The sequence below is a fragment of the Neomonachus schauinslandi genome, chromosome 8 (genome assembly GCF_002201575.2).
Source record: "Neomonachus schauinslandi chromosome 8, ASM220157v2, whole genome shotgun sequence".
In the NCBI taxonomy this organism is placed as follows: domain Eukaryota; kingdom Metazoa; phylum Chordata; class Mammalia; order Carnivora; family Phocidae; genus Neomonachus; species Neomonachus schauinslandi.
Genome location: NC_058410.1, coordinates 134,936,584 through 134,960,049, shown reverse-complemented (window position 1 = coordinate 134,960,049; position 23,466 = coordinate 134,936,584). Strand labels below are relative to the sequence as shown.

General features: G+C 47.2%; 1 protein-coding gene and 1 non-coding gene across 2 annotated transcripts in view; both read left to right on the top strand.

Annotated features, from left to right (window-relative positions):
• Window positions 1-23,466, top strand: part of ATXN1 (ataxin 1) — a 244,085-nt gene that overhangs the window by 219,662 nt on the left and 957 nt on the right. The window contains exon 4 of the mRNA XM_021697084.2: window positions 6,908-8,963. Within this exon, the coding sequence (XP_021552759.1) occupies window positions 7,068-8,963 (1,896 nt within the window). The 5' untranslated portion in view covers window positions 6,908-7,067. The remainder of the gene's footprint in view (window positions 1-6,907; window positions 8,964-23,466) is intronic.
• On the top strand, window positions 20,832-20,956 carry LOC123325642. The gene has a single exon (XR_006540573.1). It is a non-coding gene; the product is annotated as a small nucleolar RNA SNORA40 (small nucleolar RNA).

Below are 23,466 nucleotides of genomic sequence, written 5' to 3'. Positions count from 1 at the left end.
GTGGGAACCTCCATCCCCTTCAGAAGCCACCTCATTTTGGACCAAGAGACCTGCCCAGTGAAGCTCGATGCTAGGCAGAGCAGAGAGAGCAAATAGGCAGTTTTCATTGAGGACGCAGCAAAAAGAAAATTGGAAAGTAGGCAAGGCTTATAATAAGCAAGCCCCCTTGACACAGATAAAATCACAGTCTCAAAATCTTTGCGATGAAAAAAATATAAAAGTAGGTGGCCTGAGCACCTGAGCAGGACTAGAGATCTGTGCCACCTATCTGGGACCATCAACTAGAGTTTCCAAACTCAGTCTCAATGGTTGGGGTGACGCAGAGATCCCTACCTCATTAGGCAGCCCAGGTCTCAATGGTTGGGTGACGCAGAGATCCCTTCCTCATTAGGCAGCCCAGCCCATTTTTAACAGTTCTGATTACTTTCTGATTTTTACTGTACATACTCATGTAATGTGGGGCTCAGTTCTGTTTTCCTGCCTTCCATGGACAGCCCTTTATAGACCTGAGCATTGCACCTACAGTCCGCCTTCTGTACTTCTCCAGCCCACACATTCTCCGTTGGCTCTTCTGTTACTTGCCTGCCTTGTGTCCAGACCTCTCGCTCCCTGGACCCACCCCACTGTGCCCTGACCCCTTGGACTGTGGCTTTACCAACATATGATGTTGCAGTATTTATCCCTTTATTCTGAACATTGCGCTTCTAGAAGTGAAGCTTGTGATTACTCCAGTCTTTCAGGCCCATACCAAACTGTTGGCTCCTAGTAAATGTATGGTCAAACAAAAGATTCCTGGGCCCCTTCATTTGAACCAGGTCTCTCCAGCCCCTGCTATTAAATGCATTGAGCTATTGAAACCGAGGGCAGGCATTTACATTTATTCTCCTGAATCTTAATTTTCTTGGTTTTGTGCCATCATTTCCAGCTTCTGAGGATATATGGGTTCTCCCCACTATCTGAAAGTAGAGCGTTCCTATGAAAACTCTTGTATGCCAAAATGACATTAAGTGAAGGCGCAATTATCATTCATTTACATGGAGAAGGTTTTAGCGTTCCCAGGCCCCCAAAATAACCTCTCTTAGGCTTTCCTGATACCTCAGGACACATCTTGCTAACAGATGCACAAAATAAATCCAGATAAAGCCCAGATGCTGCAAGACACGGTTCAAACTCTGGCGGCTTGATGCAGAGATGCTGGGTGTAGTTCCCAGGAAAGGCGCTTGGTGGCGCCACTCTCGCCGCTCAGGGCGCACGCTACCTCTCCATCCCGTTCCCGAAAAACAGATGCCGAACGCTCGCTGCCTTTGCTTTTTAGCCTTTTTTTTGTAAAAGGAAAATCCTCTTTGGATTTCTTTTGGTTTGCAAAAGCAGGTCATGTACGTCTTTAGCAAAAGCAAAGTGTGTAACAGAAACTTCCAAAAAGTGGAGGATCCCTGTATTTGAATATTAATGGCAATAATAGATAAAGCTTCTCTTCCAGCTTTCTCTTACCTCTAAACATGACAACAGAAACGCCAATAAAATGTTGAGCAGAATAGAACTAAAAACAGAGTTCTGGCATACCATTTGCCCCACGCGGTCACTGAACAGTTAAGGGCCACAGTAAGTACTAGAAATGAAGTAAGTAGTTGATGAATGTGAATGTGTGATCCACGTCCCTTGGGGCATGCTTGTCCAATCAGCTGTGAAGGTATCTGATTGTGCTATCATCCAGCCCACCTTTCTCCATCTTGGGAGTCCCACGGATGATGGGGTTAGGCCTCCTTTTCATATTTAACCTAAATGCAGTCCCTTCTGCAGGGCACGACCCCGACCTTCCAGTTTAGCAGCAGTATAAAACAGAAAGGAAGATTGGCACGTTCCGGACTTAGAGAATCCTGGCTGTGCCCTGGTGACCTTGCCTATCGGGGCCAGATGTTCTGTCTCCTAAATGCTCATACGGTTTTTCCAGAACTGACCCAAGCTCAGCAATCTGCATCTCTCCCTCTTTAGCACCGAAACCGTGCCTCTGTGGGATCCACTCAAACTGAGAAACTCACACCACGGGGCGTGCTAGGCAGAGCAACCCCGTTTACTGCCACGACCTTGGGGTGCATTTTTAGGACTGTCTGTATCAAGTTCTAAGGAGTGACTCCCACTCAAAGCAGTTCATTGTTATTTACAAGACTCAGAGTCAGTGGGGACCCATTCCCACATCTGCAGGCTCAGAGGCATCTTGTTTTCCTATCATTTCTGAAAGAGGGTAAATCCATGGTAATGGGGGAAATTTTTTTGAATTAGAGAGATGGAAGTGTGGGGCTTCTTTTGTTAAATTTTGTTTTTCTTCGTGGAGATGACTGAGTCATGTATAAAATTGATGATAACAGCTTTTTTAAAGTGTGTTTCCCTATATTTTTTGGAGACACAAAGAACCAGAAGAAAAGGAGTATTAGTTACTTAGAACTATATTGAGTCAAAGTGACCCCAAAATAAACCCCTGAATATTCCCTAAATATTAGCTGCTTATCTCCAAGGCTCCATCCACTCTGTGTTTGCATATACAGCACCCAGTTTTGTTTCTCAGAAACTACTCCATCAGAAAGAGAGGCTAGAGATGTTTAATTTGTTTAGGAGCTGATGATTAGAAAATTTAATCTCATACCTGAGGTTCTGAAACCTTTTTGTGCATATGAATCATCTGGAGATCTTGTTAAAATGCAGATTCTAAATCAGGAGGGCTGGGTGGGGCCTGAGATCCTGCATTTCTAGAACTGCTGGGGGGTGGGAGGAGGGGGTTGGCGACTGGCATTGCTGGTCCGAGGACAGCACTTTGGAGAGCAAGGCCTTATGCCACTGAGCTAAATTATAAAATAGAGAGAGAGAAATGTAGACATAAAGAATGCATTTAAGATGAGTGCATTCAGAACAGAGGTTCTCAGGCAAACCATACCTAAGTTTGCCTTGACTCATCCAGTATCTTTCTTAATAATAATGTTTGCACAATGGGATCTGCATGTGTGGTTCTCTGGTAACTTAACATTTATAAAATAGTGTGTGGCCCCATGTTTGAAAGAACTCTTCCTGTTGTGCATCTAGAAACGAGCTCCCCAGGGGCCCAGGTGAACCACTAGTGTGTTTCAGCCCCAAGAAGGTTATTAGGGACACTAAGGCCATTTGCAGCTAGAAAGAGACCCTAAAAGCAAAAATCTTACTCTCCTTTTTTCTTCTTCTTCTTTTTTTTTTTTTTTTTGTATCTCTTTCTGTCTCCCTTCCTTTTTTCCCTTCAGTGCTCTTCCACCTTCAAAATATACCTCTCCATTCTTTCAATGCCGTGAATAATCGAACAGCCTTCAAGGGACCTGGTGGCAAACTGTGGCGCCCTCTGGTGGTTTTCTGAAAATACAGCGACTCAATCCCCCCCGCTCAGTGCTTATCCCTGATGGGAGATTCAGATAGTACAGAGCTGGTGAACACAGAGAAGGGACGCATGCCCCAGAATTAGAAAGCCCCTCTCTCCTCCAAGCTGCACTGGTAAATAGGAGACATGGTCCTGCTAAATGTAGCGGGAGGATAGATTAAAATTTTTATCAGTCTGGCCCTAGGTTTTCCAGCTCCTGTGTTAATCTCTGGATCCTGGATTTACCATTAGTATTATCTGGAAAAGAAGTTCATCAATGGATTGCTTTTCATAAGGCCAATATGTCTTACTGGTCCATTAGCAGAAGACCAGCCCTGGAGTCTCTACAGAGACCTTGAGGGCCAGCTAAGCCAGTGTCTCTCAAATGAACACTGTAAATAAACCAAGGCACTACTGAGAACCAAGTCAGCATTCCTTTTCAGATTCGCTAAAGCTGGGTTCTTTAAAAAGTACCTTCAGAGGGGTTTTCTAGTTTTGTATATTGTGCATTTGGTTGTACAAGCAATTTTACATTTGCATTGCTAATGGACCTCTTCTGAATGTGTTTGACATTTTGCTTGGCTTTGAAAGGACTTTTATGCTGCTGCTTTTTCTTCCCTCGAGCTGCCTTGGGCTAATTAATAACCTATTCTCTTACTGGCTGGGCCTACTATATGCAAATGTTCTCATTTTGGATTCTGACATATCACTCTTGCATGAACATCCCTAATGAAATCCTGTGGGGTTTTATTGGAGCAGTGCTGCTGTGGAACCAGCAGGGGGCGCAGGGAACGCTTTGCTTTGAGCAGATCTCCTAAATGACTTTCCTTTGCTAGTTGGCCTGGGAATGTGAGAGCTTACACAATTGTTTAAGTGACTCTTGAAATCTAAAGATAAAAGATCATTGTCAGTACTTATTAAGCAGCCAGAAGGGGCCACTGATTTTTTATAATTTTGTAGTTTAATTTTGTTCTGTCATTGTTTTGAAAATAGCACTGTGGCGCCTGGGTGGCTCAGTTGGTTAAGCCTCCTACTCTTGATTTCAGCTCAGGTCAGGATCTCAGGGTGGTGAGATCGAGCCCCCGCGCAGGCTCCTCGCTCAGTGGGGAGTCTGCTTGAGGATTCTCTCTCTCCCTCTCCTCTGCCCCTCAGCCCGCTCATGCACATGTGAGCTCCCTCTCTCTCTAAAATAAATAAATCTTTTAAAAAATAGTACTTACCATTTTACAAAAAAAAAGAGAGAGAAAAAAATAGCACTGTCATCCTGATTGATTTGCAAATACTGTGTGTAAATTATGTGCTGCACTATTTATAAAAGAAGGCTACACAGAACACAGTTACTTTGGACTTCTAGAAGCTCTAGGTCAGGAGGGCAAATAATTGACATTACTCCTTCAGCACAGATAGTTCTCCAGCATTAACGTCCTCGTTTCCATCCCAGTCTTTTTTTTTTTTTTAATTTTACTTACTTATTTGAGACTGAGATGGAGAGAGAGAGAGCACAAGTGGTGGGGAGGAGGCAGAGGGAGAGGGAGAAGCAGACTTCATGCTGAGCAGGGAGCCTGATGCAGGACTCGATCCCAGGACCCTGAGACCATGACCTGAGCTGAAGGCAGACACTTAACTGACTGAGCCACCCAGGCGCCCCTCCATCCCAGTCTTTAAAGTGCCTCTCTTGTCACATGACAAATCCTGTTGTTATGGAAATGACCTTTGACATTGAGACACCGAATTTATACACTTCTACCTCATATATATCTGGATCACAGCCATTAAAGATGGGGACTTCCTTTTATGTCATCTGCCCTTTTGTGTTGATGTTCCGTGATGATGCTGAAGCAAGAGCAACAAGGACTACTAAATCATGGACCAAAACAAAAGTTACAGATTAGGGTGGGGGAGTGTAGCTACACAGATGACAGAGATGGGGGAGAAGCTGTTATAGGCAGAGGAGAGGAAAGAGGCCGTGTTACAGCAGGGATGTCGCCACTGCTTGGGCGTTGGCCAGGATCGGGTGCTGAAGGCAGCTGCCTTGTTGTGTTTGCTTTAAAATCGGATCGTAAAAAAAGAGGGTCTGGGTAGTAGGATGCCAAAACCCCCCGGGGCCTGGAATTCCCAAAGCCCAAGGCCCATGCCGCAGCTTCCCAGGATCCCAGCACATAGCACTGCTCCTGTCTGCAGCTGCTGCCTGGAGGGGGCACTCACACCTGCTGCTTGTTAGCCCGGTTCCTGTTGGTGCCATTGATGTTCTCTGTCTGTTGCCAGTGGGCATCCATGTGCACACACAGTCATGGTGACTTGGGGCTCACTGGTCACTGAGAGACTGAGCTGTGTGCCCATAACACTTGGCTCCCGGCCCACTATTTATAGATCCAGGGCTAAGCACACGGGTCTGATTGATCTGAAAGAGGTTTCATCTCTAGGGTTAATTGTGGGTTGGCCCTTCCCAAGGAGAAAGGGAGGGGGGCGGTGTGAAGAGAAAACTCAGAGACTACCTGGAAAGAAAGAAAGGAATGAAGGGAGCATGTGAAAAAGTCTTCAATGCATCCACCCTATTAGCGCATTCTTATTCTTGTTTTTAAGCATAACCATATTCAGTTTTTAACTGTCTCACAGATTTCTTTTGGCTTTCTGTTACCATATGAGTAGCTGTACTGGGAATTCTTTGGAAACTTGTAGAGCACAAGATTATTTTTGGCTGCCTCTGCTGAGTTGGCATGTGTAGTGTGTGTGTGTGTGTGTGTGTGTGTGTGTGTGTGTGTGTGTGTGTTAGGGAAGAGGGAATGGTTGTGGATCGAGTATGGCCCCAGAGTCAGGCAGAACCTTTGAGTAGTAGCTCCAATAGATGAGGCTTCAAACCTTATGCCTGAAGACCGCTCGGGACCCCCACTCCTCACCTGCTCCTTCCCAGCACCTGCATCTGAGGCTGATTCTCCCCAATGTCACCCTCCCTGTGGGCTTCATTTGATTTTCCAGCAAGGGAATGAAGAGGTGAGGAAGGGACCAGCGTTTCTGAAAAGGAAATTTAAGAAATAAACCATCTACCCTCTAAGAAGAAAAGAAAAAAGGGAGAGAGGGTATTGAGAAACAGGTCTTAGGAGATGCAGACGGTCTTAGGGGAGTTGTTAATGCCATAAAAAAAGCATCTGCTGTGGGGTGCCTGGCTGGCTCGGTCAGTTCAGCATCTGACTCTTGATCTTAGCTCAGGTATTGATCTCAGGGTCATGAGTTCAAACCTGGTGTTGGGCTCCACGCTGGGCATGGAGCCTACTTTTAAAAAAATTAAAAAATTGAAAGAAGTCATCTGCTTTAAGATTTTGACTTGCCCGGTATGTTCCTCATCTTTCTGACCTGCTGTCCAGCACGGCCAGTGTTTTTTGTGCTTTCATGCTGGGGCTCTTATCAGGTTTTGGGAATTCACGGTGAAGCCAGAGGCCTAGTCTCAGTCTGATATTTTGATTTCCTTTTCCTCCTGCCCTTCCTCCTACCTTGCCTCCTCCCCTTGTCCCCCACCCTCTTCCTTTTTCCCAGCTTCCAGAGCTGCGGCCGGTCGATCGAACCCACGAGGAGATGATTCCTCATGAAGAGCCTGGATCCCCTACAGAAATCAAATGTGACTTTCCATGTATCAGACTAAACCCAGAGCCAGCCAGACAGTGAAACAGTCACCGTGGAGGGGGGACGGCGAAAAATGAAATCCAACCAAGAGCGGAGCAACGAATGCCTGCCTCCCAAGAAGCGCGAGATCCCCGCCACCAGCCGGCCTTCTGAAGAGAAGGCCGCCGGGCCGCCGAGCAACAACCACCGGGCGGAGTCTGGGGCATGGCTCCCGGGCAACCCCGGGGGCCGCGCCCCCGGGGGCGGCAGGCACGGCCCGGCGGGGACTTCGGGGGAGCTCGGTTTACAACAGGGAATAGGTTTACACAAAGCGCTGTCCACGGGGCTGGACTACTCCCCGCCCAGCGCGCCCAGGTCCGTCCCGGTGACCAGCACGCTGCCCGCGGCGTACCCTCCCCCGCAGTCGGGGACGCCAGTGTCCCCCGTGCAGTACGCTCACCTGCCACACACCTTCCAGTTCATCGGGTCCTCCCAGTACAGCGGGCCCTACGCCGGGTTCATCCCTTCACAGCTGATCTCCCCGACGGCCAGCCCCGTCACCAGTGCCGTGGCCTCTGCCGCGGGGGCCACCACTCCATCCCAGCGCTCCCAGCTGGAGGCCTATTCCACTCTGCTGGCCAACATGGGCAGTCTGAGCCAAGCCTCAGGACACAAGGCTGAGCAGCAGCAACAGCACCTGGGCAGGACGCCAGGGCTCATCACCCCGGGGTCCCCCCCACCCACGCAGCAGAACCAGTACGTCCACATCTCCAGCTCTCCGCAGAGCGCCGGGCGCACGGCCTCTCCTCCGGCCATCCCCGTCCACCTCCACCCGCACCAGACGATGATCCCACACACGCTCACCCTGGGGCCCTCCCCCCAGGTCGTAGTGCAATACACCGACTCCGGCAGCCACTTTGTGCCGCGCGAGGCCGCCAAGAAAGCTGAGAGTGGCAGGCTGCAGCAGGCCATGCAGGCCAAGGAGCTCCTGAACGGGGAGGTGGAGAAGGGCCGGAGGTACGGGGCCCCGAGCTCGGCCGACTTGGGCCTGGTGAAGGCCAGCAAGTCCCTTCCTCACCCTTACGAGTCCAGGCACGTGGTGGTCCACCCCAGCGCCGCCGACTACGGCGGCCGGGACTCCTCGGGGGTCCGGGCCTCTGTGATGGTCCTGCCCACCAGCAACACCCCCGCCGCGGACCTGGAGGTGCAGCAGGTCACGCACCGGGAGGCCTCCCCCTCCACCCTCAACGACAAAAGCGGCCTGCACCTAGGGAAGCCCGGGCACCGGTCCTACGCGCTGTCACCCCAACAGGCTCTGGGCCCCGAAGGCGTGAAGGCCGCCGCCGTTGCCACGCTGTCCCCCCACACGGTCATCCAGGCCCCACACAGCGCCTCGGAGCCTCTCCCGGTGGGACTGCCAGCCACCGCCTTCTATGCGGGGACGCAGGCACCGGTCATCGGCTACCTGAGCAGCCAGCAGCAAGCGATCACTTACGCCGGCAGCCTGCCCCAGCACCTGGTGATCCCCGGCACGCAGCCCCTGCTCATCCCGGTGGGCAGCGCCGACGTGGAGGGGTCGGGAGCAGCCTCCGCGATAGCCACCTCGTCGCCCCAGTTCGCGGCCATGCCTCACACTTTCGTCACCACCGCCCTTCCCAAGAGCGAGAACTTCAGCCCCGAGGCCCTGGTCACGCAGGCCGCCTACCCCGCCATGGTGCAGGCCCAGATCCACCTGCCTGTGGTGCAATCGGTGGCATCCCCCGCCTCGGCGCCCCCCACGCTGCCCCCCTACTTCATGAAAGGCTCCATCATCCAGTTGGCCAACGGGGAGCTGAAGAAGGTGGAGGACCTAAAGACGGAAGACTTCATCCAGAGTGCGGAGATCAGCAGCGATCTGAAGATCGACTCCAGCACGGTGGAGAGGATTGAGGACAGCCACCACCCCGGCGTGGCCGTGATCCAGTTTGCGGTTGGGGAGCACCGAGCACAGGTAATGTTCACCCCCCCTCACCGGCACAGGTAGGGGCACCCACCATGCCCCCATCATCGTTCTCCTGGCAAGATGAGTGTCTTCCAAGAGGCAGGCCCGAATGTGCTGTGGGGAGAATTCAGGGTTTTCATGTATACCCAGATTGTAGATCTATCCTCTTTCCTGACCAGGTTCTGTGAGAGAGATGAGCCCCAATGCCCCAAGGCATCCGCTGTTTGTAATGAATTCACTTCCATGCTCCTGTAGACGAGGGCTGGTAAGGGACCATCCTCTGTAGGATTCCGAAAATCACCACTCAAGATTTTTTTTTTTTTTTTTTAGTTCTCTGGTTTAAATGAGGAACCCTGCTTGAGAAACGCTGCAGGGCTCAAGGCCCTTCTTGGGGTCATTGTGCTCTTTGTCCCTGTCAGGAAAAGACAGTGCTGGTCAGGGCGGGGACATTAGATGGCCACATCCCGTTCCAGCGTCTGTGTTTTAAAATGTAGGTGCTATTATCATTTAGGTGTGGTGAGGCCGACAGATGAGGACACGGCCTGCCATTGAAAAGGTAGCTTATTCTACTCAGATCCCTAAAAGACGGAGTACGCCACGCAGGGCCACCCGCAGGAGCACCAGGGTCAGTGAGGAGGCATGGGGGACCAGGAGGGAACATGGCCAAGAGCCTGTACGGTAGTTTCCATGGGAAAGAATGAGCAACATGGGGTAAGCAGACTGAGGATTGGCTGGCGTGAATAATTTCAGGGGGCTCTGGGTCATAGGGGCTATCCCTGGGTGTCTGGTACCTGGGCCTGGAGTGATGAGGGCAGATAGATGTGAGAGCCCAGTGGAGGAGGTGGGTTGGGAGTGTGGGTGTTTGGTGTGCATGCGAAGCTAACCCCGGGAGGGGCAGTCCCTCCAGTCAGCCAGGCTCCAAGATATCAAAAGCATCAGAATGTAGAAAATCAAAGGCATGGTTAACATTGTCTGGGAATCCCAAGGTGATCTCCTGTGCATGTAGTAAGTAGGAACCCCAAGGGGTAAGATTCAGTCAAGGTCAGGTGTGTTAAAGCCTGGAAGTGTTATTAACTTTATGAATTTCTACAGTCTCATTCAGTCCTCTCTTTTACAGTGTCTTAAATCACTGGACGCTTCTATTCCACAGCCCCTTTATAGAAAACAGCACTTTCCCTGTCCAGGTGGCTTGGAGACAAACAGGTTTGGCCCCCAGGCTCGGGGCTTCCCTGCTGTCGAGCCCCTGAGCCCTGCTCTCCTGGGAATGTTTCCATGGAGGACTTTTTTTTTTTTTTAATATTTTATTTATTTGACAGAGAGAGACACAGCGAGAGAGGGAACACAAGCAGGGGGAGCGGGAGAGGGAGAAGCAGGCTTCCCGCCGAGCAGGGAGCCCGATGCGGGGCTCGATCCCAGGACCCCGGGATCATGACCTGAGCCGAAGGCAGACGCTTAACGACTGAGCTACCCAGGTGCCCCTCCATAGAGGACTTTGAAAAAACCCCAAAGTGACGGCGCCTCCTTCAACTCTGAGTTGAGAACGGTCAGGGCGTAGGTGATGTTTGGGAAAACAAAACAAAAGAAAAACTCGTTAATGATTTGAACTGTTCTGAGTGTATTTTTAAGAGATCAAGTTGCAGGGGAGGGGGGATTATCCAGTGTTTTCCAGAAGGGCTTGTGAATGACCGGATGTGGGGTCTGACACAACGTCAGAGGCCCTGCACTGCCAAGAACTTTTAGCCTCCAAAGATGTCTTTTCTTCTGGTGCAGTGTCACCGTAGGCTTACAGTCTTTGGTAAGATCAAAGAGAGATTTCTCAAAGTTCAGATTAAAAAAAAAAAATATAGCAAAAATCAGGATTTTTTTTTTTTTTTAAGTGGCATCTTTATTTCGAACTCCCGGCCCGTCCCGTAGGTGCGGCTCGCTCCCACCTTCCTGCACGCGTTGGAGGTGGGCACGGGTAGAAGGAAAACAAGTTGTCTTTAGCAAAGTTGTCTTCTAACAGACTCCAGGTGAAGCATGGAAAATGAACAAGAATTGAAAGTGCATTTTTTCATGGCACCTTCAGCCCTTCAGGCGTTACTGTGAACAGGGGCAGGCACGGGAAGAGGTGTTATTTCGGAGAGCTGCTGGTTCCTTACCCGCACCTCTTTTCACACTGATAATCGAGAACAGCTCCGGCTGCAGACAACATCTCCAAGACCCCGGCATCCGAGTGGATGCAAGCTTCCCAGGCCTCCCGAGGTTGCGGATGGACCCGGCATTCTGGAGAGGAAGCAGCTTCCTGTGTTTCCCTGCTCGGTACTTTGCACCATGGATGCTTGAATGATAGAGTAATTGGCTTCCCCATGAAGTCTCTTTTCCTTCCGGCAGCCAGACCACGAGTCTCTGCTGACAGCCAGGGTGCAAATTAGAAGGTAGAATCTTTGTCACGGCGTGTTCGCAGGTCTGTCAGGGCGGCCCCGCCTGGGGGTGCCGCATGCTGGGGAGGGCTGTCGCCTGCTAAAAAGGTGGCTTGGGTTTTGAGCTGGAGAAACAAAGTGCAAGGCCCCGACAGGGCCAATGATTTGTTGCTTTACCCAGAAGCCTATCAGAAACAGGCTGACATCATCACAGCTAAAATACTCCACCAGCTGTGCTCACCACGAGTGACAGAATCGGGATCAGGAGAGAATCAGAGGGAAAGTGAGAGGGGGAGGAGGAAGGGAGCCAGAGAGCTGATATCTGGATTTAATTTACGTTCCGAGGGCTGCGAGCTTGCCTCCCTCACCGGTGTGGCGCTGAGAAGTTTTCTCCCCTGGCCTGGAGGAGGATCAGCCGTGTCTTCTCAGCTCGTTAGAAATCACTCACACTTGCACCCACGGGGAGATTTAGGGATGTGCAAATTGTTTAACTTAATTAGCAAAATCACAAAATTGATGGGGGAAGTTGTGGAAGACGGGCTGGTTTTCTGCACAATAGCTGGATGGTTTTATGACTCCAGTCACAAATCCCCGCGTGGAAAGAGAGCCACGGGGGTATGTGTGACCTCAGAAAACCTACGGTGAGCATCCCCTCCGGATGGTGGGGGAAGGCCACGCGAGCCTGGGCTCTGGTCGGCTGCCAGACAGGTTGTTTTCCCTCAGAGCTGCTGTTTTTCTCATCCCTGAAACAGGCAAATGATTCCTTATACAAGGTATATCACGGGCCTCCTCCGTTTTTGCAATCCTGGGCTTCTGTGCCTCGCAGGACAGGGCTTGTAGACACCACCAGCATTCACTGACCAAAAACCAAAGGGGGACATGGAAGGAATCTTTGCGGACCTCATGCTCATCATCGGCCCACAGACCTTATGGGAACTGAAGCCCTCCTGTCTAAAACAGAGGGGGGGGTTCGTTTTGGTGATTATTTTAAGGAGCTGAACTCCTAATTGTTACTGTGGAAAGACGCCTCCAGTGTTGTCTCCAGCTGAAGCTCCAGACGAGGCGGTGTGGGAGAAAAGCGCTGTCGCCAAGCTGTCACCGTCCCCGGGGCTCGGCCATCCCCGCTGCAGTGTTTTTCTGCACAAGGCAGTGTCATTGTGCCCAGTCCTCTGGCCCGCTGCTGTGGGAGAGCGAAGGAGAATTCCAGGTGTGATCTGTTCCCACCAAATGCACCACCCGACACCTCCTTCTGGCCACTCTGTGTCTCCTTCCTCTTCTGTTCGGGGACAGGTAGCACATTCCACCCCAGGGAGGAGAGCCTGCCTGCATGTTCGGTGATTCTGGTTGAAACCCCGATGGACAACAGAATCACTTCCCTTGGGGCCTCACTCCCAAATATAATCCACTGGATATTCTTCTCCAAGATTGTAAGTCCGTGGCAAGTCCCAGAGGGGATCCCCGGGGCAATAGTGGGAGCCAGTGCGGCTCAGCGAGAGGATGGGGGGCGTCCTCTGCTGCAGTGGGAAGCAGGTGAGCTGGTGAGCTGGTGAAGAAAATGCAGGACCAAAATACCTAAGTCGGGATCTATCTTCCATCCCTCCGTAGCGCTGGACCTGGTGCAAATCGTGTACAAATTAGTGCACAAATACTTTACTGTGCAAACCATCTCAGCCGTCCAGTCTGCTGACGCAGTGGGAAGAATGAGGGTTGTTGTAAGGATTCAAGAAAATGTGTTTAAAGGAACCAGCGCACTGTGTAACACCCGGTAGACCCTTGACAATGTCCGTGACCATCCCTGCTTCAATTTAGGGGGCTTTGGCCCTGGGAAGAGAAAGGTTAGGGGCACTTAGGTGGTGCGGCCAGCTCTTGGTTTCAGCTCAGGTCATGATCTCAGGGTCGTGAGATCGAGCCCTGCATCTGGTTCCCCACTCAGCACAGAGTCTGCTTGAGAGTCTCTCTCCCTCTGCCCTTCCCGTTCGTGCTGTCTCTAACATAAATGAATAAATCTTTTAAAAAGAGAGAGAGAAACGTTAGATTCTGAAAAAATAAATAAAAGGCTTCATGCTCTAAAAAAGAATTTATGAAAGGAGAGGCAGTCTAGAAATGTCCAGAAAGAAGGATAAAGTTCCAGAGCACCCACACCGCTATTTCTCTGGGAGGGGCTAAATGCCCTCCTGCGTACAGCCCCGCTGTATTTCCCCAAGTGTGAGCTGGCCTGGAGGAATGCATTGGTGGCCCAGCCGTCCACATCGGTAAGAGCCCCAGGAATGAAGGTCTCGTGTGTCTTTCTTCTGCCAGGTGCCCACTGGGCAAGCCTCTGCCCAGGATGCCCCCCCCCACCGCCCCGGGGAGCCTTCCACTTCCATCCGGCAAACACTTTCTGCTTGTGAGCCGCCTGCCCATCCCTCTGTCTCATGCTCCCCAGGCTCAGCTTTTCTGAAGAGTACGCAAAACTTGCTCAGTCGAATTGTAGTGAATTTTATTTGTAAAGTGCTCTGGGGTGACACTTCCCTTGGACTGTGTCTTTCCTAACTGGCGAGCTGCTTATGTTATTAGGGCTGTCTCTCACTTCCCAGATCCTCCCGAGGTGACTGCTTCCCTTCACCTCCTTGGTGGCTGCTTAATATTCAGTGCCATTTACCTCTTGTAGCTGTCCTGGGGGGCCACACGCATGCGTGTGTGTGTGTGCGTGCGCACGCACATGCTAGTATTTTATAAGATGTGCTTACTGCGCACCTGCCGACGGGTTTTCTTTCATTGCACTATTTCTGATTTGACTGCTATGTTCTGACTCATCAGTGGTAGCATTATGCTTTAATGGATTAGCTGGTGCCTAAAAATAGCCAAACCTCATGCGAGCAGCACAGAGGTCTTTATGGTCCCTTAGCAGCCAAGGCAAACCGACTTGCCAGCATTTCACATGTGGGGCTTGGTGGGAATGAATCCTAATGTATCAAAAAATAGATAGTGACCTCCCCGTGTGCAAAAGCCCAGCGCTGGGGCTGTGGTCCAGTTGTCGGTGATAATCCTCCTCTCGATGCTCAAGCCAGAAAGGCTCCAACAGAAAGAAATGGTATCGAACCACATTTCTGTTGATGTGTCTGTGACCCCTCCAAAAAAAAAAAGAAAGAAAAAGAAAAAGGCTCTCCTTTAGTCTATGTGTGATATACATGCCCCTAACCAGGGAATCTTATGTGTATTATGGAAGCAGACTCTCATTGTTGCTTATAGCTGTTTTTTAGTTAATAGACTTTATTGTTTAAAGTAGTTTTAAGTTAAAAAAAAAAACTGAGCAGAAAGTAGAGGGATTCTCAGACACAGAGTTTCCCCTATTATCAAAATTGTGCACTTGTGTAGTGCATGTGTTACAACCTGTGAGCCAGTATTGATACATGATTATTAACCATAAAGCTTACGTTAAGGTTCATTCTTCATGCTGTACATTCTATGGGTTTTGACAAATGCAACATGTCATGTATTCAGCATTGCTGTATCATTCAGAGTAGTTTCACTGCCCTAAAAATTTACTATGTTTCCTGTGCATCCTGCCCATCCCCACCCCCACCCCGGAGCCCGGGCAACCCAACCACTCATCTCTTCCTGTCTCCGTAGTTCTGCCTTTTCCAGAATGTCATGTAGTTGGAATCACACAGTATGTAGCCTTTTCAGACTGGCTTCTGTCACTTGGCAATATGCATTTAAGGTTCTTCCATGTCACTTAGTGGCTTTGATCGCTCATTTCTTTTTAGCAGAGACTAATACGTTGTTTTTCTAAAGCACACCTTCTAAGACCCTAGAGGAGGAGGGCAGGTGGGATAGAATTCTGTGTGTCTGAGAGCTGCTCCAGCCACCTGTTGAGTCAGATCCTAATGGGGCCTCCCTGCAGTGGAGGCTCTGGGAGCCAGCCTACAGCATATGAGGAGAACCCAGCATGTCAGTCGGGATCTGTGTTTGGGGGCGTCTTTGAGCTAGGGTGTGGGTTTACCGAACAACCCTGAAACACTTCCACCAAAGACTGAGTCAGGTTTTAGCATTAACGTGATTAAATGTTTTAAATAGAACACTCACAGATATTCTTACACTCGACTGAAGAGTTGTGACTGTTTTTAATAATGATTTTTAAACACTGGAGAAAATGGGTCTCTCACTTAGCCACGTCATCATTGCTCCATGTTGAGAACATAATCATGCACACTGGCCTTTAAGGAAAGCAGATTGGCTTTTTTTTTCTCCTGGTAAAACAGGATCAAGGATTTCACTTGCAGACAAAGTTGGCAATTCCCAACTTAATAATTTCACCAAAAGCAAGCCATGTTCACTGAAGCCCAGCTTCTGAGAGATCTTGCTGATCCCGGGTAGGGGCAGAATTTGTACGTTTGGGATAGTGTCAAGCAAAAATGTTTTGTAAAACAGATGCCCTTCACATTTGTGAAAACAGGGATTCTCGTGGAGGAAAGGGGAGACATATTTAAACAACAGACGTTTTGTTTTCTTTATATCTTGTTTTTGGTGGTATGTACATATGTGTGTATATAGACATAGCACCAATCTAAGATTGAAATATACACCCAAAGAGCAAAAATATGTGGATACGCATACAGTGTTTAGATACAGTAGTTGTTGACTAAGTAGTTAAAAGAATTTTATTAAACTTACACGCAGAAGAGCTAAAAATGATCTTAAAAGCCAGTCATTAGCCAGACCAGGAAGGTGACGTTGAATAAATAATCATCAGCCCGGAAGCGAGGATGTGTTGCCTCTCTGTCTTGGTTCTTCCATCCTGAATAGAAATTGGAGGTGATCGTTTTAGAGGAGTTGATTTGGGGTGGGGGGGTGCTGGAGAGAGGGAGGGGTGGGCAGATTTCTCATAGAAGCAGCGGTGAGCCTGCCGCAGCAGGAGGAGGGCAAGAAAGGGTGGAAAAGGACGGGCGGTAACCCGCCCCTAAAAAGGAAAGGTGCTGGCTACAAGGCATCCAGAGATGAAAGGCAGACGGGCCTCAAGCTGACATAGGACAAAGGCTATTCATGCTCACATTTCATCCTGCAGACTGCTCAAAGTGTTTGGAAAAGAATGTATTTATGGGTTGAAAAAAAAATGGGCCGTGTTGAGCCGCCAGAAGTTATGTAACATGCTTGGGTTTTATATGGCACTGCCCTCCTGGATATATTTTCCTTGGGGTTTCGTCAGAGACTCTTTGAACCCCGGCATGATCATGAAATGAATTAATGATTATTAGCACATCTGAAAGAGCAAAAGGGAACTCAGGAGTGGAGAGAAAGCAACTGAAGTGTGATTCGGTGAAATCAAGATAAGTTGAGGCAGCGATCACTCAGCCCAGAAAGCTGCCGGTTCAGGGCTGAGCCAGACCCAGGGAAGGCTCTGCTCTTCTCCCTGGGGAGGACCGGAAGTCCAATTTAGTCCTGGCTGATGAAAAGAAACAAGGACAGGCAGAGCCTTCCGGCGTCTAAACATTGACCTCTGTTGGCCATTGGTGCCATTACAGTGTTTTTACATAGAGAAAGCGAACACGGAACTGGTTATTCTTTCGGATTTTTACTGAGCACCTGTTACGCTCCAGGAAGTATTCTACACTCTGGTGAGAGAATAATGAGCGAAACAGGCAATATCTCCACCCTGGTGGAGCATATAGTCTTGGGGGAGTCTGGGGGAAGAGGTGGCACAAACAAATACGTAAGCAAATATAATAAGTGCTATGGGAAAAAATAAAGCAGCCTAGAGAAGATGGGGATGCTAGGGATGGAGGGTCGTTACTTTAAATAGGGTGGTGGTCTGTGAAGCTCTCTCTGTAAAGGGGAACGGGAGGCAATAGTACACAGGGCAGGAAGGATCCCAAATGGAGGGAACAGCAGATGCACAGACCCAGAAGCTCGTGTCTTTTGGAGTTCAGTGAGGAGACCAGTGTCACTACAGTGCAGTGAGTTGTTCGTGGCGGCTTTTTCTCCCAGTGAGAAGCTGGCTTGGCCAGGGCAGTGGTGGTGGAGGCAGGAAGATATAGTCTCATTCTAGATATATTTGGAAGACGGAACCAACAGGATTTGCTTGTAATTTGGAGATGTGCAGTGTGAGAAAGAGCTGAGTAAATTATTCCCAGCACCTTGACCTGAACCCCTGGAAGCATGGGGATGCCATTCATGGAGAAGAAAAGAACAGAGCAGACACCAGTAGGCAAGGGCCATACCAAGGGGGGCTATTTGGGACACGTAAAGTTCGAGTTGCCTATAGACATCCAAGCGGACATCATCAGATAACATGGCTGCCATTATCCAACTCCACCCCTGTGAAGTTACTTGTTTCATTTGCATGTTCTGTCTCCCCACCGAAGGCAAGAACTGGATCTTCAACCAGAGGTACATTTTTCTAGTCCCCAACACTTACCAGGTGCTCAGGATTACATATTGAACGTTACTAAAACTGCAAACCCTGGAGCGTGAACACTTGATCAACAATATCTTGAAGCTCTTGGCACCATAGGGAAGACCCACGTGGGTCTCAAATTCAAGCAATTCACAGACTGATCATTCTGGTTTCAAGTAACATCATGTCACAAAATCCTGCCTTCTTTGTTTCATCTCCCAAACAGTACAATGTGTTTTGAGGTAGATAATGCTCCCCACCAAGGGAATTCCAAGGAGATCAACCTAACCATCTCTATTCTCACAGAAAAATCCCTCAGTGTGATTTCTTCATTAACTGTTAATGATCAGTTAACCTTTAAAAATGTTTGTGTCCTTTTGACAAACCTAATTATGAAATAAAAATAGATTTGTTACGAATACTTTAGTGTGCTTATTTGAGATATGTGCAACAAGAGTTTGACTTTCACCAAAGAAAGAGGAAAAAATTTATTTTAGGTCACATATATGCAGATCAAAAAAAATGCATCATCTAGATAATTCAGTCTACATAATTAGGGAGGAGAAAAATATTAGTGAGGATAAATATTAGCAAAGATAAGTAATTAGTGAGGGCAAAAATAACATTTGGCCTGAGCTAACCTGTCCACTGCTTACAATGATAAGATTATCTGAATAGTCTTTTGCTCCTAGTTTGCATAGACCCAGCTGAGGATGTGCGGTGTGGTATCTTTTCCCAGGATAGCAGAGCTTCTCTGGGAGGAGACAAAGCCAGAATTTAGGAGGAAGGGACCAAAAGCAAGCCTTTGAAGTGGTAGAGAAGACCTTCCCCAACCTATCCAGGTTAAAAATAAATTCTATTATTATCAGCTCTTTTTAGTCCAGAGCTCAAATAATCTTCTCTCTCCTCATCACTTTCATGAATTTTTAGGTGGGCTCTTCAAGCTATGGACCACGTTACAACATTTAATTCCAAGACTTGTCTTGGGAGTTTTGAGATGAAAGAGTAATGAAGGGCTATCAAAATGCCCCCAAACATTATGATGTATATAATGGGAAGCATATGCATCTGCATCATAGCTTTTGGAGTGATCGGCAATGTTACCTCTTATAAAGGCCTTGAAGACATTTCTTCTTAAAAATGAATCTACAGATACTTGGTAACATGTGGACGTTTTCAGTTAGATTTGTCTACAAGTATACAGTAAATGTTATATTCAGAACATGAAATGTTGGCTGCTCTGAGGAGTTTGTGTAATATGGCTCACACACCAAGAACCTGACCATTAGCAGGTGTCAGACTGTCTGTCAGCAAGGAGACACAGACTCTACCCAAGTACAGGGGATCATGTAGGAAAACACAAAGTCATAATAGAGGCCAGTGTGTTTAGAATTAGGGTTTGTAGTGTTATGGACATTACATTACCTCTGACCAGTGTTAGGCTGGGATAAGCAAATAGATTCTTAGGGGGTATTTACACTTGAGAAGTTTGTTTCTCTGACTTTCAATTGCAGCTAAACAATCCCCACTTGAAGTAGGATTTGTTCCTTCTGCTTGGTGTATGATGTTAATGGCTCTAAGAGGTTTGGGACAGGATTTATGGAGCCAGCTCCAGGCTGGTCCTCCCACTTGGAACTCGGTGGGCATCCCCATCTGATACTGTAACTTGTAGCTATCTTTGTACATACGTATATGCAAATACATATTTGTGTGATATAATGTTAGTTCTGTAATTAAATATCAGCCTCATCACCCATTATGTAGGGAGATGAGAATTGTATGAGTAGGTGTAAGGCAGACACTATTCCACAATTTTCTGAACAATGAAATAAAGCAATGAGCTTGTGTCATGGGATCTTACTTATTTCAGCTAACATTTATCACTGTTGGGGGTAGTGGAAATGTTAAATTCATCTCTTTTAGTGGCATTATAATATCTTTGTTCACAGGGGCAGAGATAGGAGCATAGGGAAAGAAAATGGGTTTTGGGGGCCAAAGACTGGGATTAAATCACTGTTCCATCAGCTCATAGTTATGATGTTAGGCAAGTGATTAAATCTCTCTGAGACTGTAGTTCCTTATTTGTAAAATTGGAACACTAGTACTTTTTTTTCACTAGTCTGCTGTGAGCATAAACAAAATACTTTTTGTGAAGTTTGTACCTAAATGTTTGACAGGTAGTAGACACTCAAAAATTTTTAGCTCTCTTTACGTTATTAAAATAGCCCAGAACAATTCCCCCCCCGATAATATGCACATTTATATGGGCTCACGCTCACACACACTCTAGAGTAATAAACTTGAACATTCACTCCAGTTGTTCCCTCTAAAAATACTTACGACTTTTATGGAACAAATAAAGTACATCATTCAAGAAGCGTGTGTACAACTAAATCAATCATAGTTATCAAAAAAGATAAAGTAGGTAAAATAGAAAGCCATAGTCCATATCACATGGAAATTTACTACTTTTTAGATTTGCGGGGGGGGGATATTTTAATTACTTCTGTGTTTGTGTATGTGTGTCTGCGTAAAAATTCAACAAAGCATTTTTAATATTATTATATATAGTCAATATTATTTTGATTTACCCACATCTATCATTTTCATTGTTCTTTGTTCCTTCCTGCATCTACAAACTTCCATCTAGGTCGATTTCTTTCTCTACATAAAGAAGACTCGGTAGTATTTTCTTTATAGTGTGGATCTACTGGTGGTGAATTCTCTTAATTACCGTTTGTCTGAAAAATGTATTTTGCCTTACTTCCTGAAGGCTCCTTTTGCTCAATATAGAATTCTTGGTTGGCAAGTCTTTTTCTTGAGTGTTTTAAAGATACTCCATTGTCTTCTAGATAAAACAGTTCCATTTTTTAAGTCAATACATTTTTATTTAAGAGATTTCACATGGGATTCCTTCCACTGCGGATCACCTTAGCTCCTCCAAAGTGGGAGTCACAGTCTTCAAAATTGCCTGTCTACAAAGAACTTTTGTTCCATCCACAGTTGTCACTGTCAGTCAGCCCACGGTTCTTATGGTTGGGCTTCTCTGATCTCCACATGAATATGGACAGACTTCACAGACTCCCCACCTGTAATCTTTGCACTTGCTTTTGGTTTTGTTTAGCTCACAGGCAAAGACTTAGACAAGTGGGAAAAAACAAATCCTCTTGCAACCCAGAACTCATTGTTCAATGGGAATTTTGATACAGGTGAGAAGGAACATGATACCCAAAATAGTTCCATTCTTTTTAGTGAGAAGTCAACTATGAATTTAATTGTTGCCTATTTGGAGGTAATGCATATTTTATTCTGGAGACTTTGGGGATTTTCTTTTCCTATCTTTGGTTTGTAGCAGTTTAGCTGAGTCCTGCTGAGGTGAGAAATTCTTTTTCTTTTTCCTGCTTGGGGGTTAGGCCTTCTTGAATCTGCAGGTTATTGTCTCATATCAATTTTGGAAAATTCTGAGCTATCATTTCCTCAAAAATATTCCTCCTGCCCTATGATCTCCCTCTTCTCCTGGTATGATTCAATTTATGTGTCTGTTAGACCTTCTCAATGTGTCTTCTATGTCTCTCACCTCTCCTCTCCTCTGTGTTAGCTATCTTTTTGTCTCTGTGTCTCATTCTGTATAGTTCCTTCCAAAGCACTAATTAAGGAATCCAGTTCGCCAGTTCTCTCATCAACCACATTTTTTCTGTTGGAAAATCCATTGCAGTCTCCTGATTTTAGTGAATGTATGTTTCTTTATTCTAGAACTTCCATGGATCTTTTGAAAACAGATTCTAGTTCTCTACCAAAACCCTCAAACTTGTCTTTAATCTCCTTAAATATTGTAAACATAGGTCATTTTAATGTCTGTATCTGATGACTCTACTTCAGAAGCCCCTGTGGGTCTGTTTCTATTATCTGTTGTTTCTACTGGTTTTTTATTCATGTCCTCTGGTCTGTTCATGGACCTTGCCCCTCTTTTTTAATTGAGTGTCTTTTATTTGAAAAACTGTGGAAATAATTCAAGACCTTAACCCAGTTTTAGGGGTTAAGATGATTAAAATCTGAGTTTCAGACCTTGAGAGGGCCTGTCTACTTCTGGTTCACCTTACTTCTAGAGTACAGCACTCAGCACTTTGGGGTCACAGCCCAAAAGAGTAGAGCTCACCAGAAAGCACCCTCCCTTGGTACACCTGAAGGGTACCCTGAATTTCATTCCCTACTCCCCCATCCTCCACCCCCTTGAGATTACCAGAGGTCTACTTGGTTTTGAAACTGCTCAAGTTTGAAATGTGCAGATGCCCTCAGGGGAAAATAGGTTTAAATCTCTCGGCCATCACCCTTTTCTGAGCCTTACCTGGTGGTTTTTCATTATCTTATTTTCTGTCTAATGCCATAAGAAATCATTATTTACATTTCGCCCTTAATTTTTGTTTGGTTGGTTTTTGTTCAGAGCATTTAGTTGTCCTCAGTGAGAAGATTGTTCCAGATTACCTAGTCTATTATCCCTAGAATAGCCATGGAAAATTGACTCTTTAAAACTACTTCATTGTTTTTTTTTTCATTTTTATATAGCATAAAGTTGAAGGAAAAAAATTTCTATGAAAATTAAACTGTTAGAACCTCAAGTGCATTTCAACCTAATTTAATGGCAACAGTAGGACTTTCACTGGACACTGTCTCCTTGCTTTGCTCACCTATCCCTATTTCCGGGAGTGTCTTCTCCTTGCAACCACACCTGTACTCCACTCCCTGTTATGTTTTAAAACTCAGCACAGTGTATCCTCATCCAGGAAGACTTCCTTAATCACCTCCTCTTCAAACTGGTCTACGCCTTTCCTCTGCCCTCCAGCAACTTAATGTTGGTATTCAGTATTATAACCCCACTCGCCACATTGATCAGCAGTTGTGTTCATGTGCCTCTTTTGCCCACTTGATTGTGAACTACTTTGGGACCAGGACTGGCTTTTTCAGTTTATTTCCTTAGCACAGTGCGCACATTGGCACATGGTGGTAGAGAAAACAGCAAGCTCTTGAGAGTCTATTGAGCTTCCCCCACTTTTGATAGTTGTCTTCAAACAAATGCACAGGCTGATTTGAGTACCTGGTGCTTGACCCTGGATGGGCCAAGTACTTGAGCTCTCTATGTCCTAAATTTTACCCTCTCCCCAACATTGTCCACTCCTCAAACCTTCCAAATGTTGCCCAGCCTTCAGGGTCCCAGGGAAGCCCTCCCTCTTTACTACAGCCTTCACTGGTTCTGCTCCCCTCAATTCCTGAGTACACACTCATGTATCAGATAAATATTTATTAAGCTTCAACCATGTGCCAGGGGCCCTTTTAGGGGCCAGGGATACAGTGATAAACAGGGAAGTGCTGCCTGCACACAGTCTCACTCTGATTCCTAATTAGCCCTATCATACATGAGAATAGCATTTTTCCAGTGAGCTGATAAAGTATAAGAAGGTATCTTGTGCTCGAGTCCCCTGCAGAGCCTGGCTCAGTGATGAACACTAAGTATCTGTCCTGGCATCCTTGGGGGCCGATCCATTTGTTTTAAAGGAGGCCAGCTAGAGAGCTGATACTTAGTAAAATGGTATTTTGAATACTAAAGGCACTTTTACTGGCTTCTTCCCAGCACCGATATATGGTAGGTACACGTACAGCCCAAAATCAAGAGCCTCATTTGTGTGTGTGTTGGTGGATGAGGCTTGGGGAAGGAAGACTTCCCCCCCCCCCCCCCCCC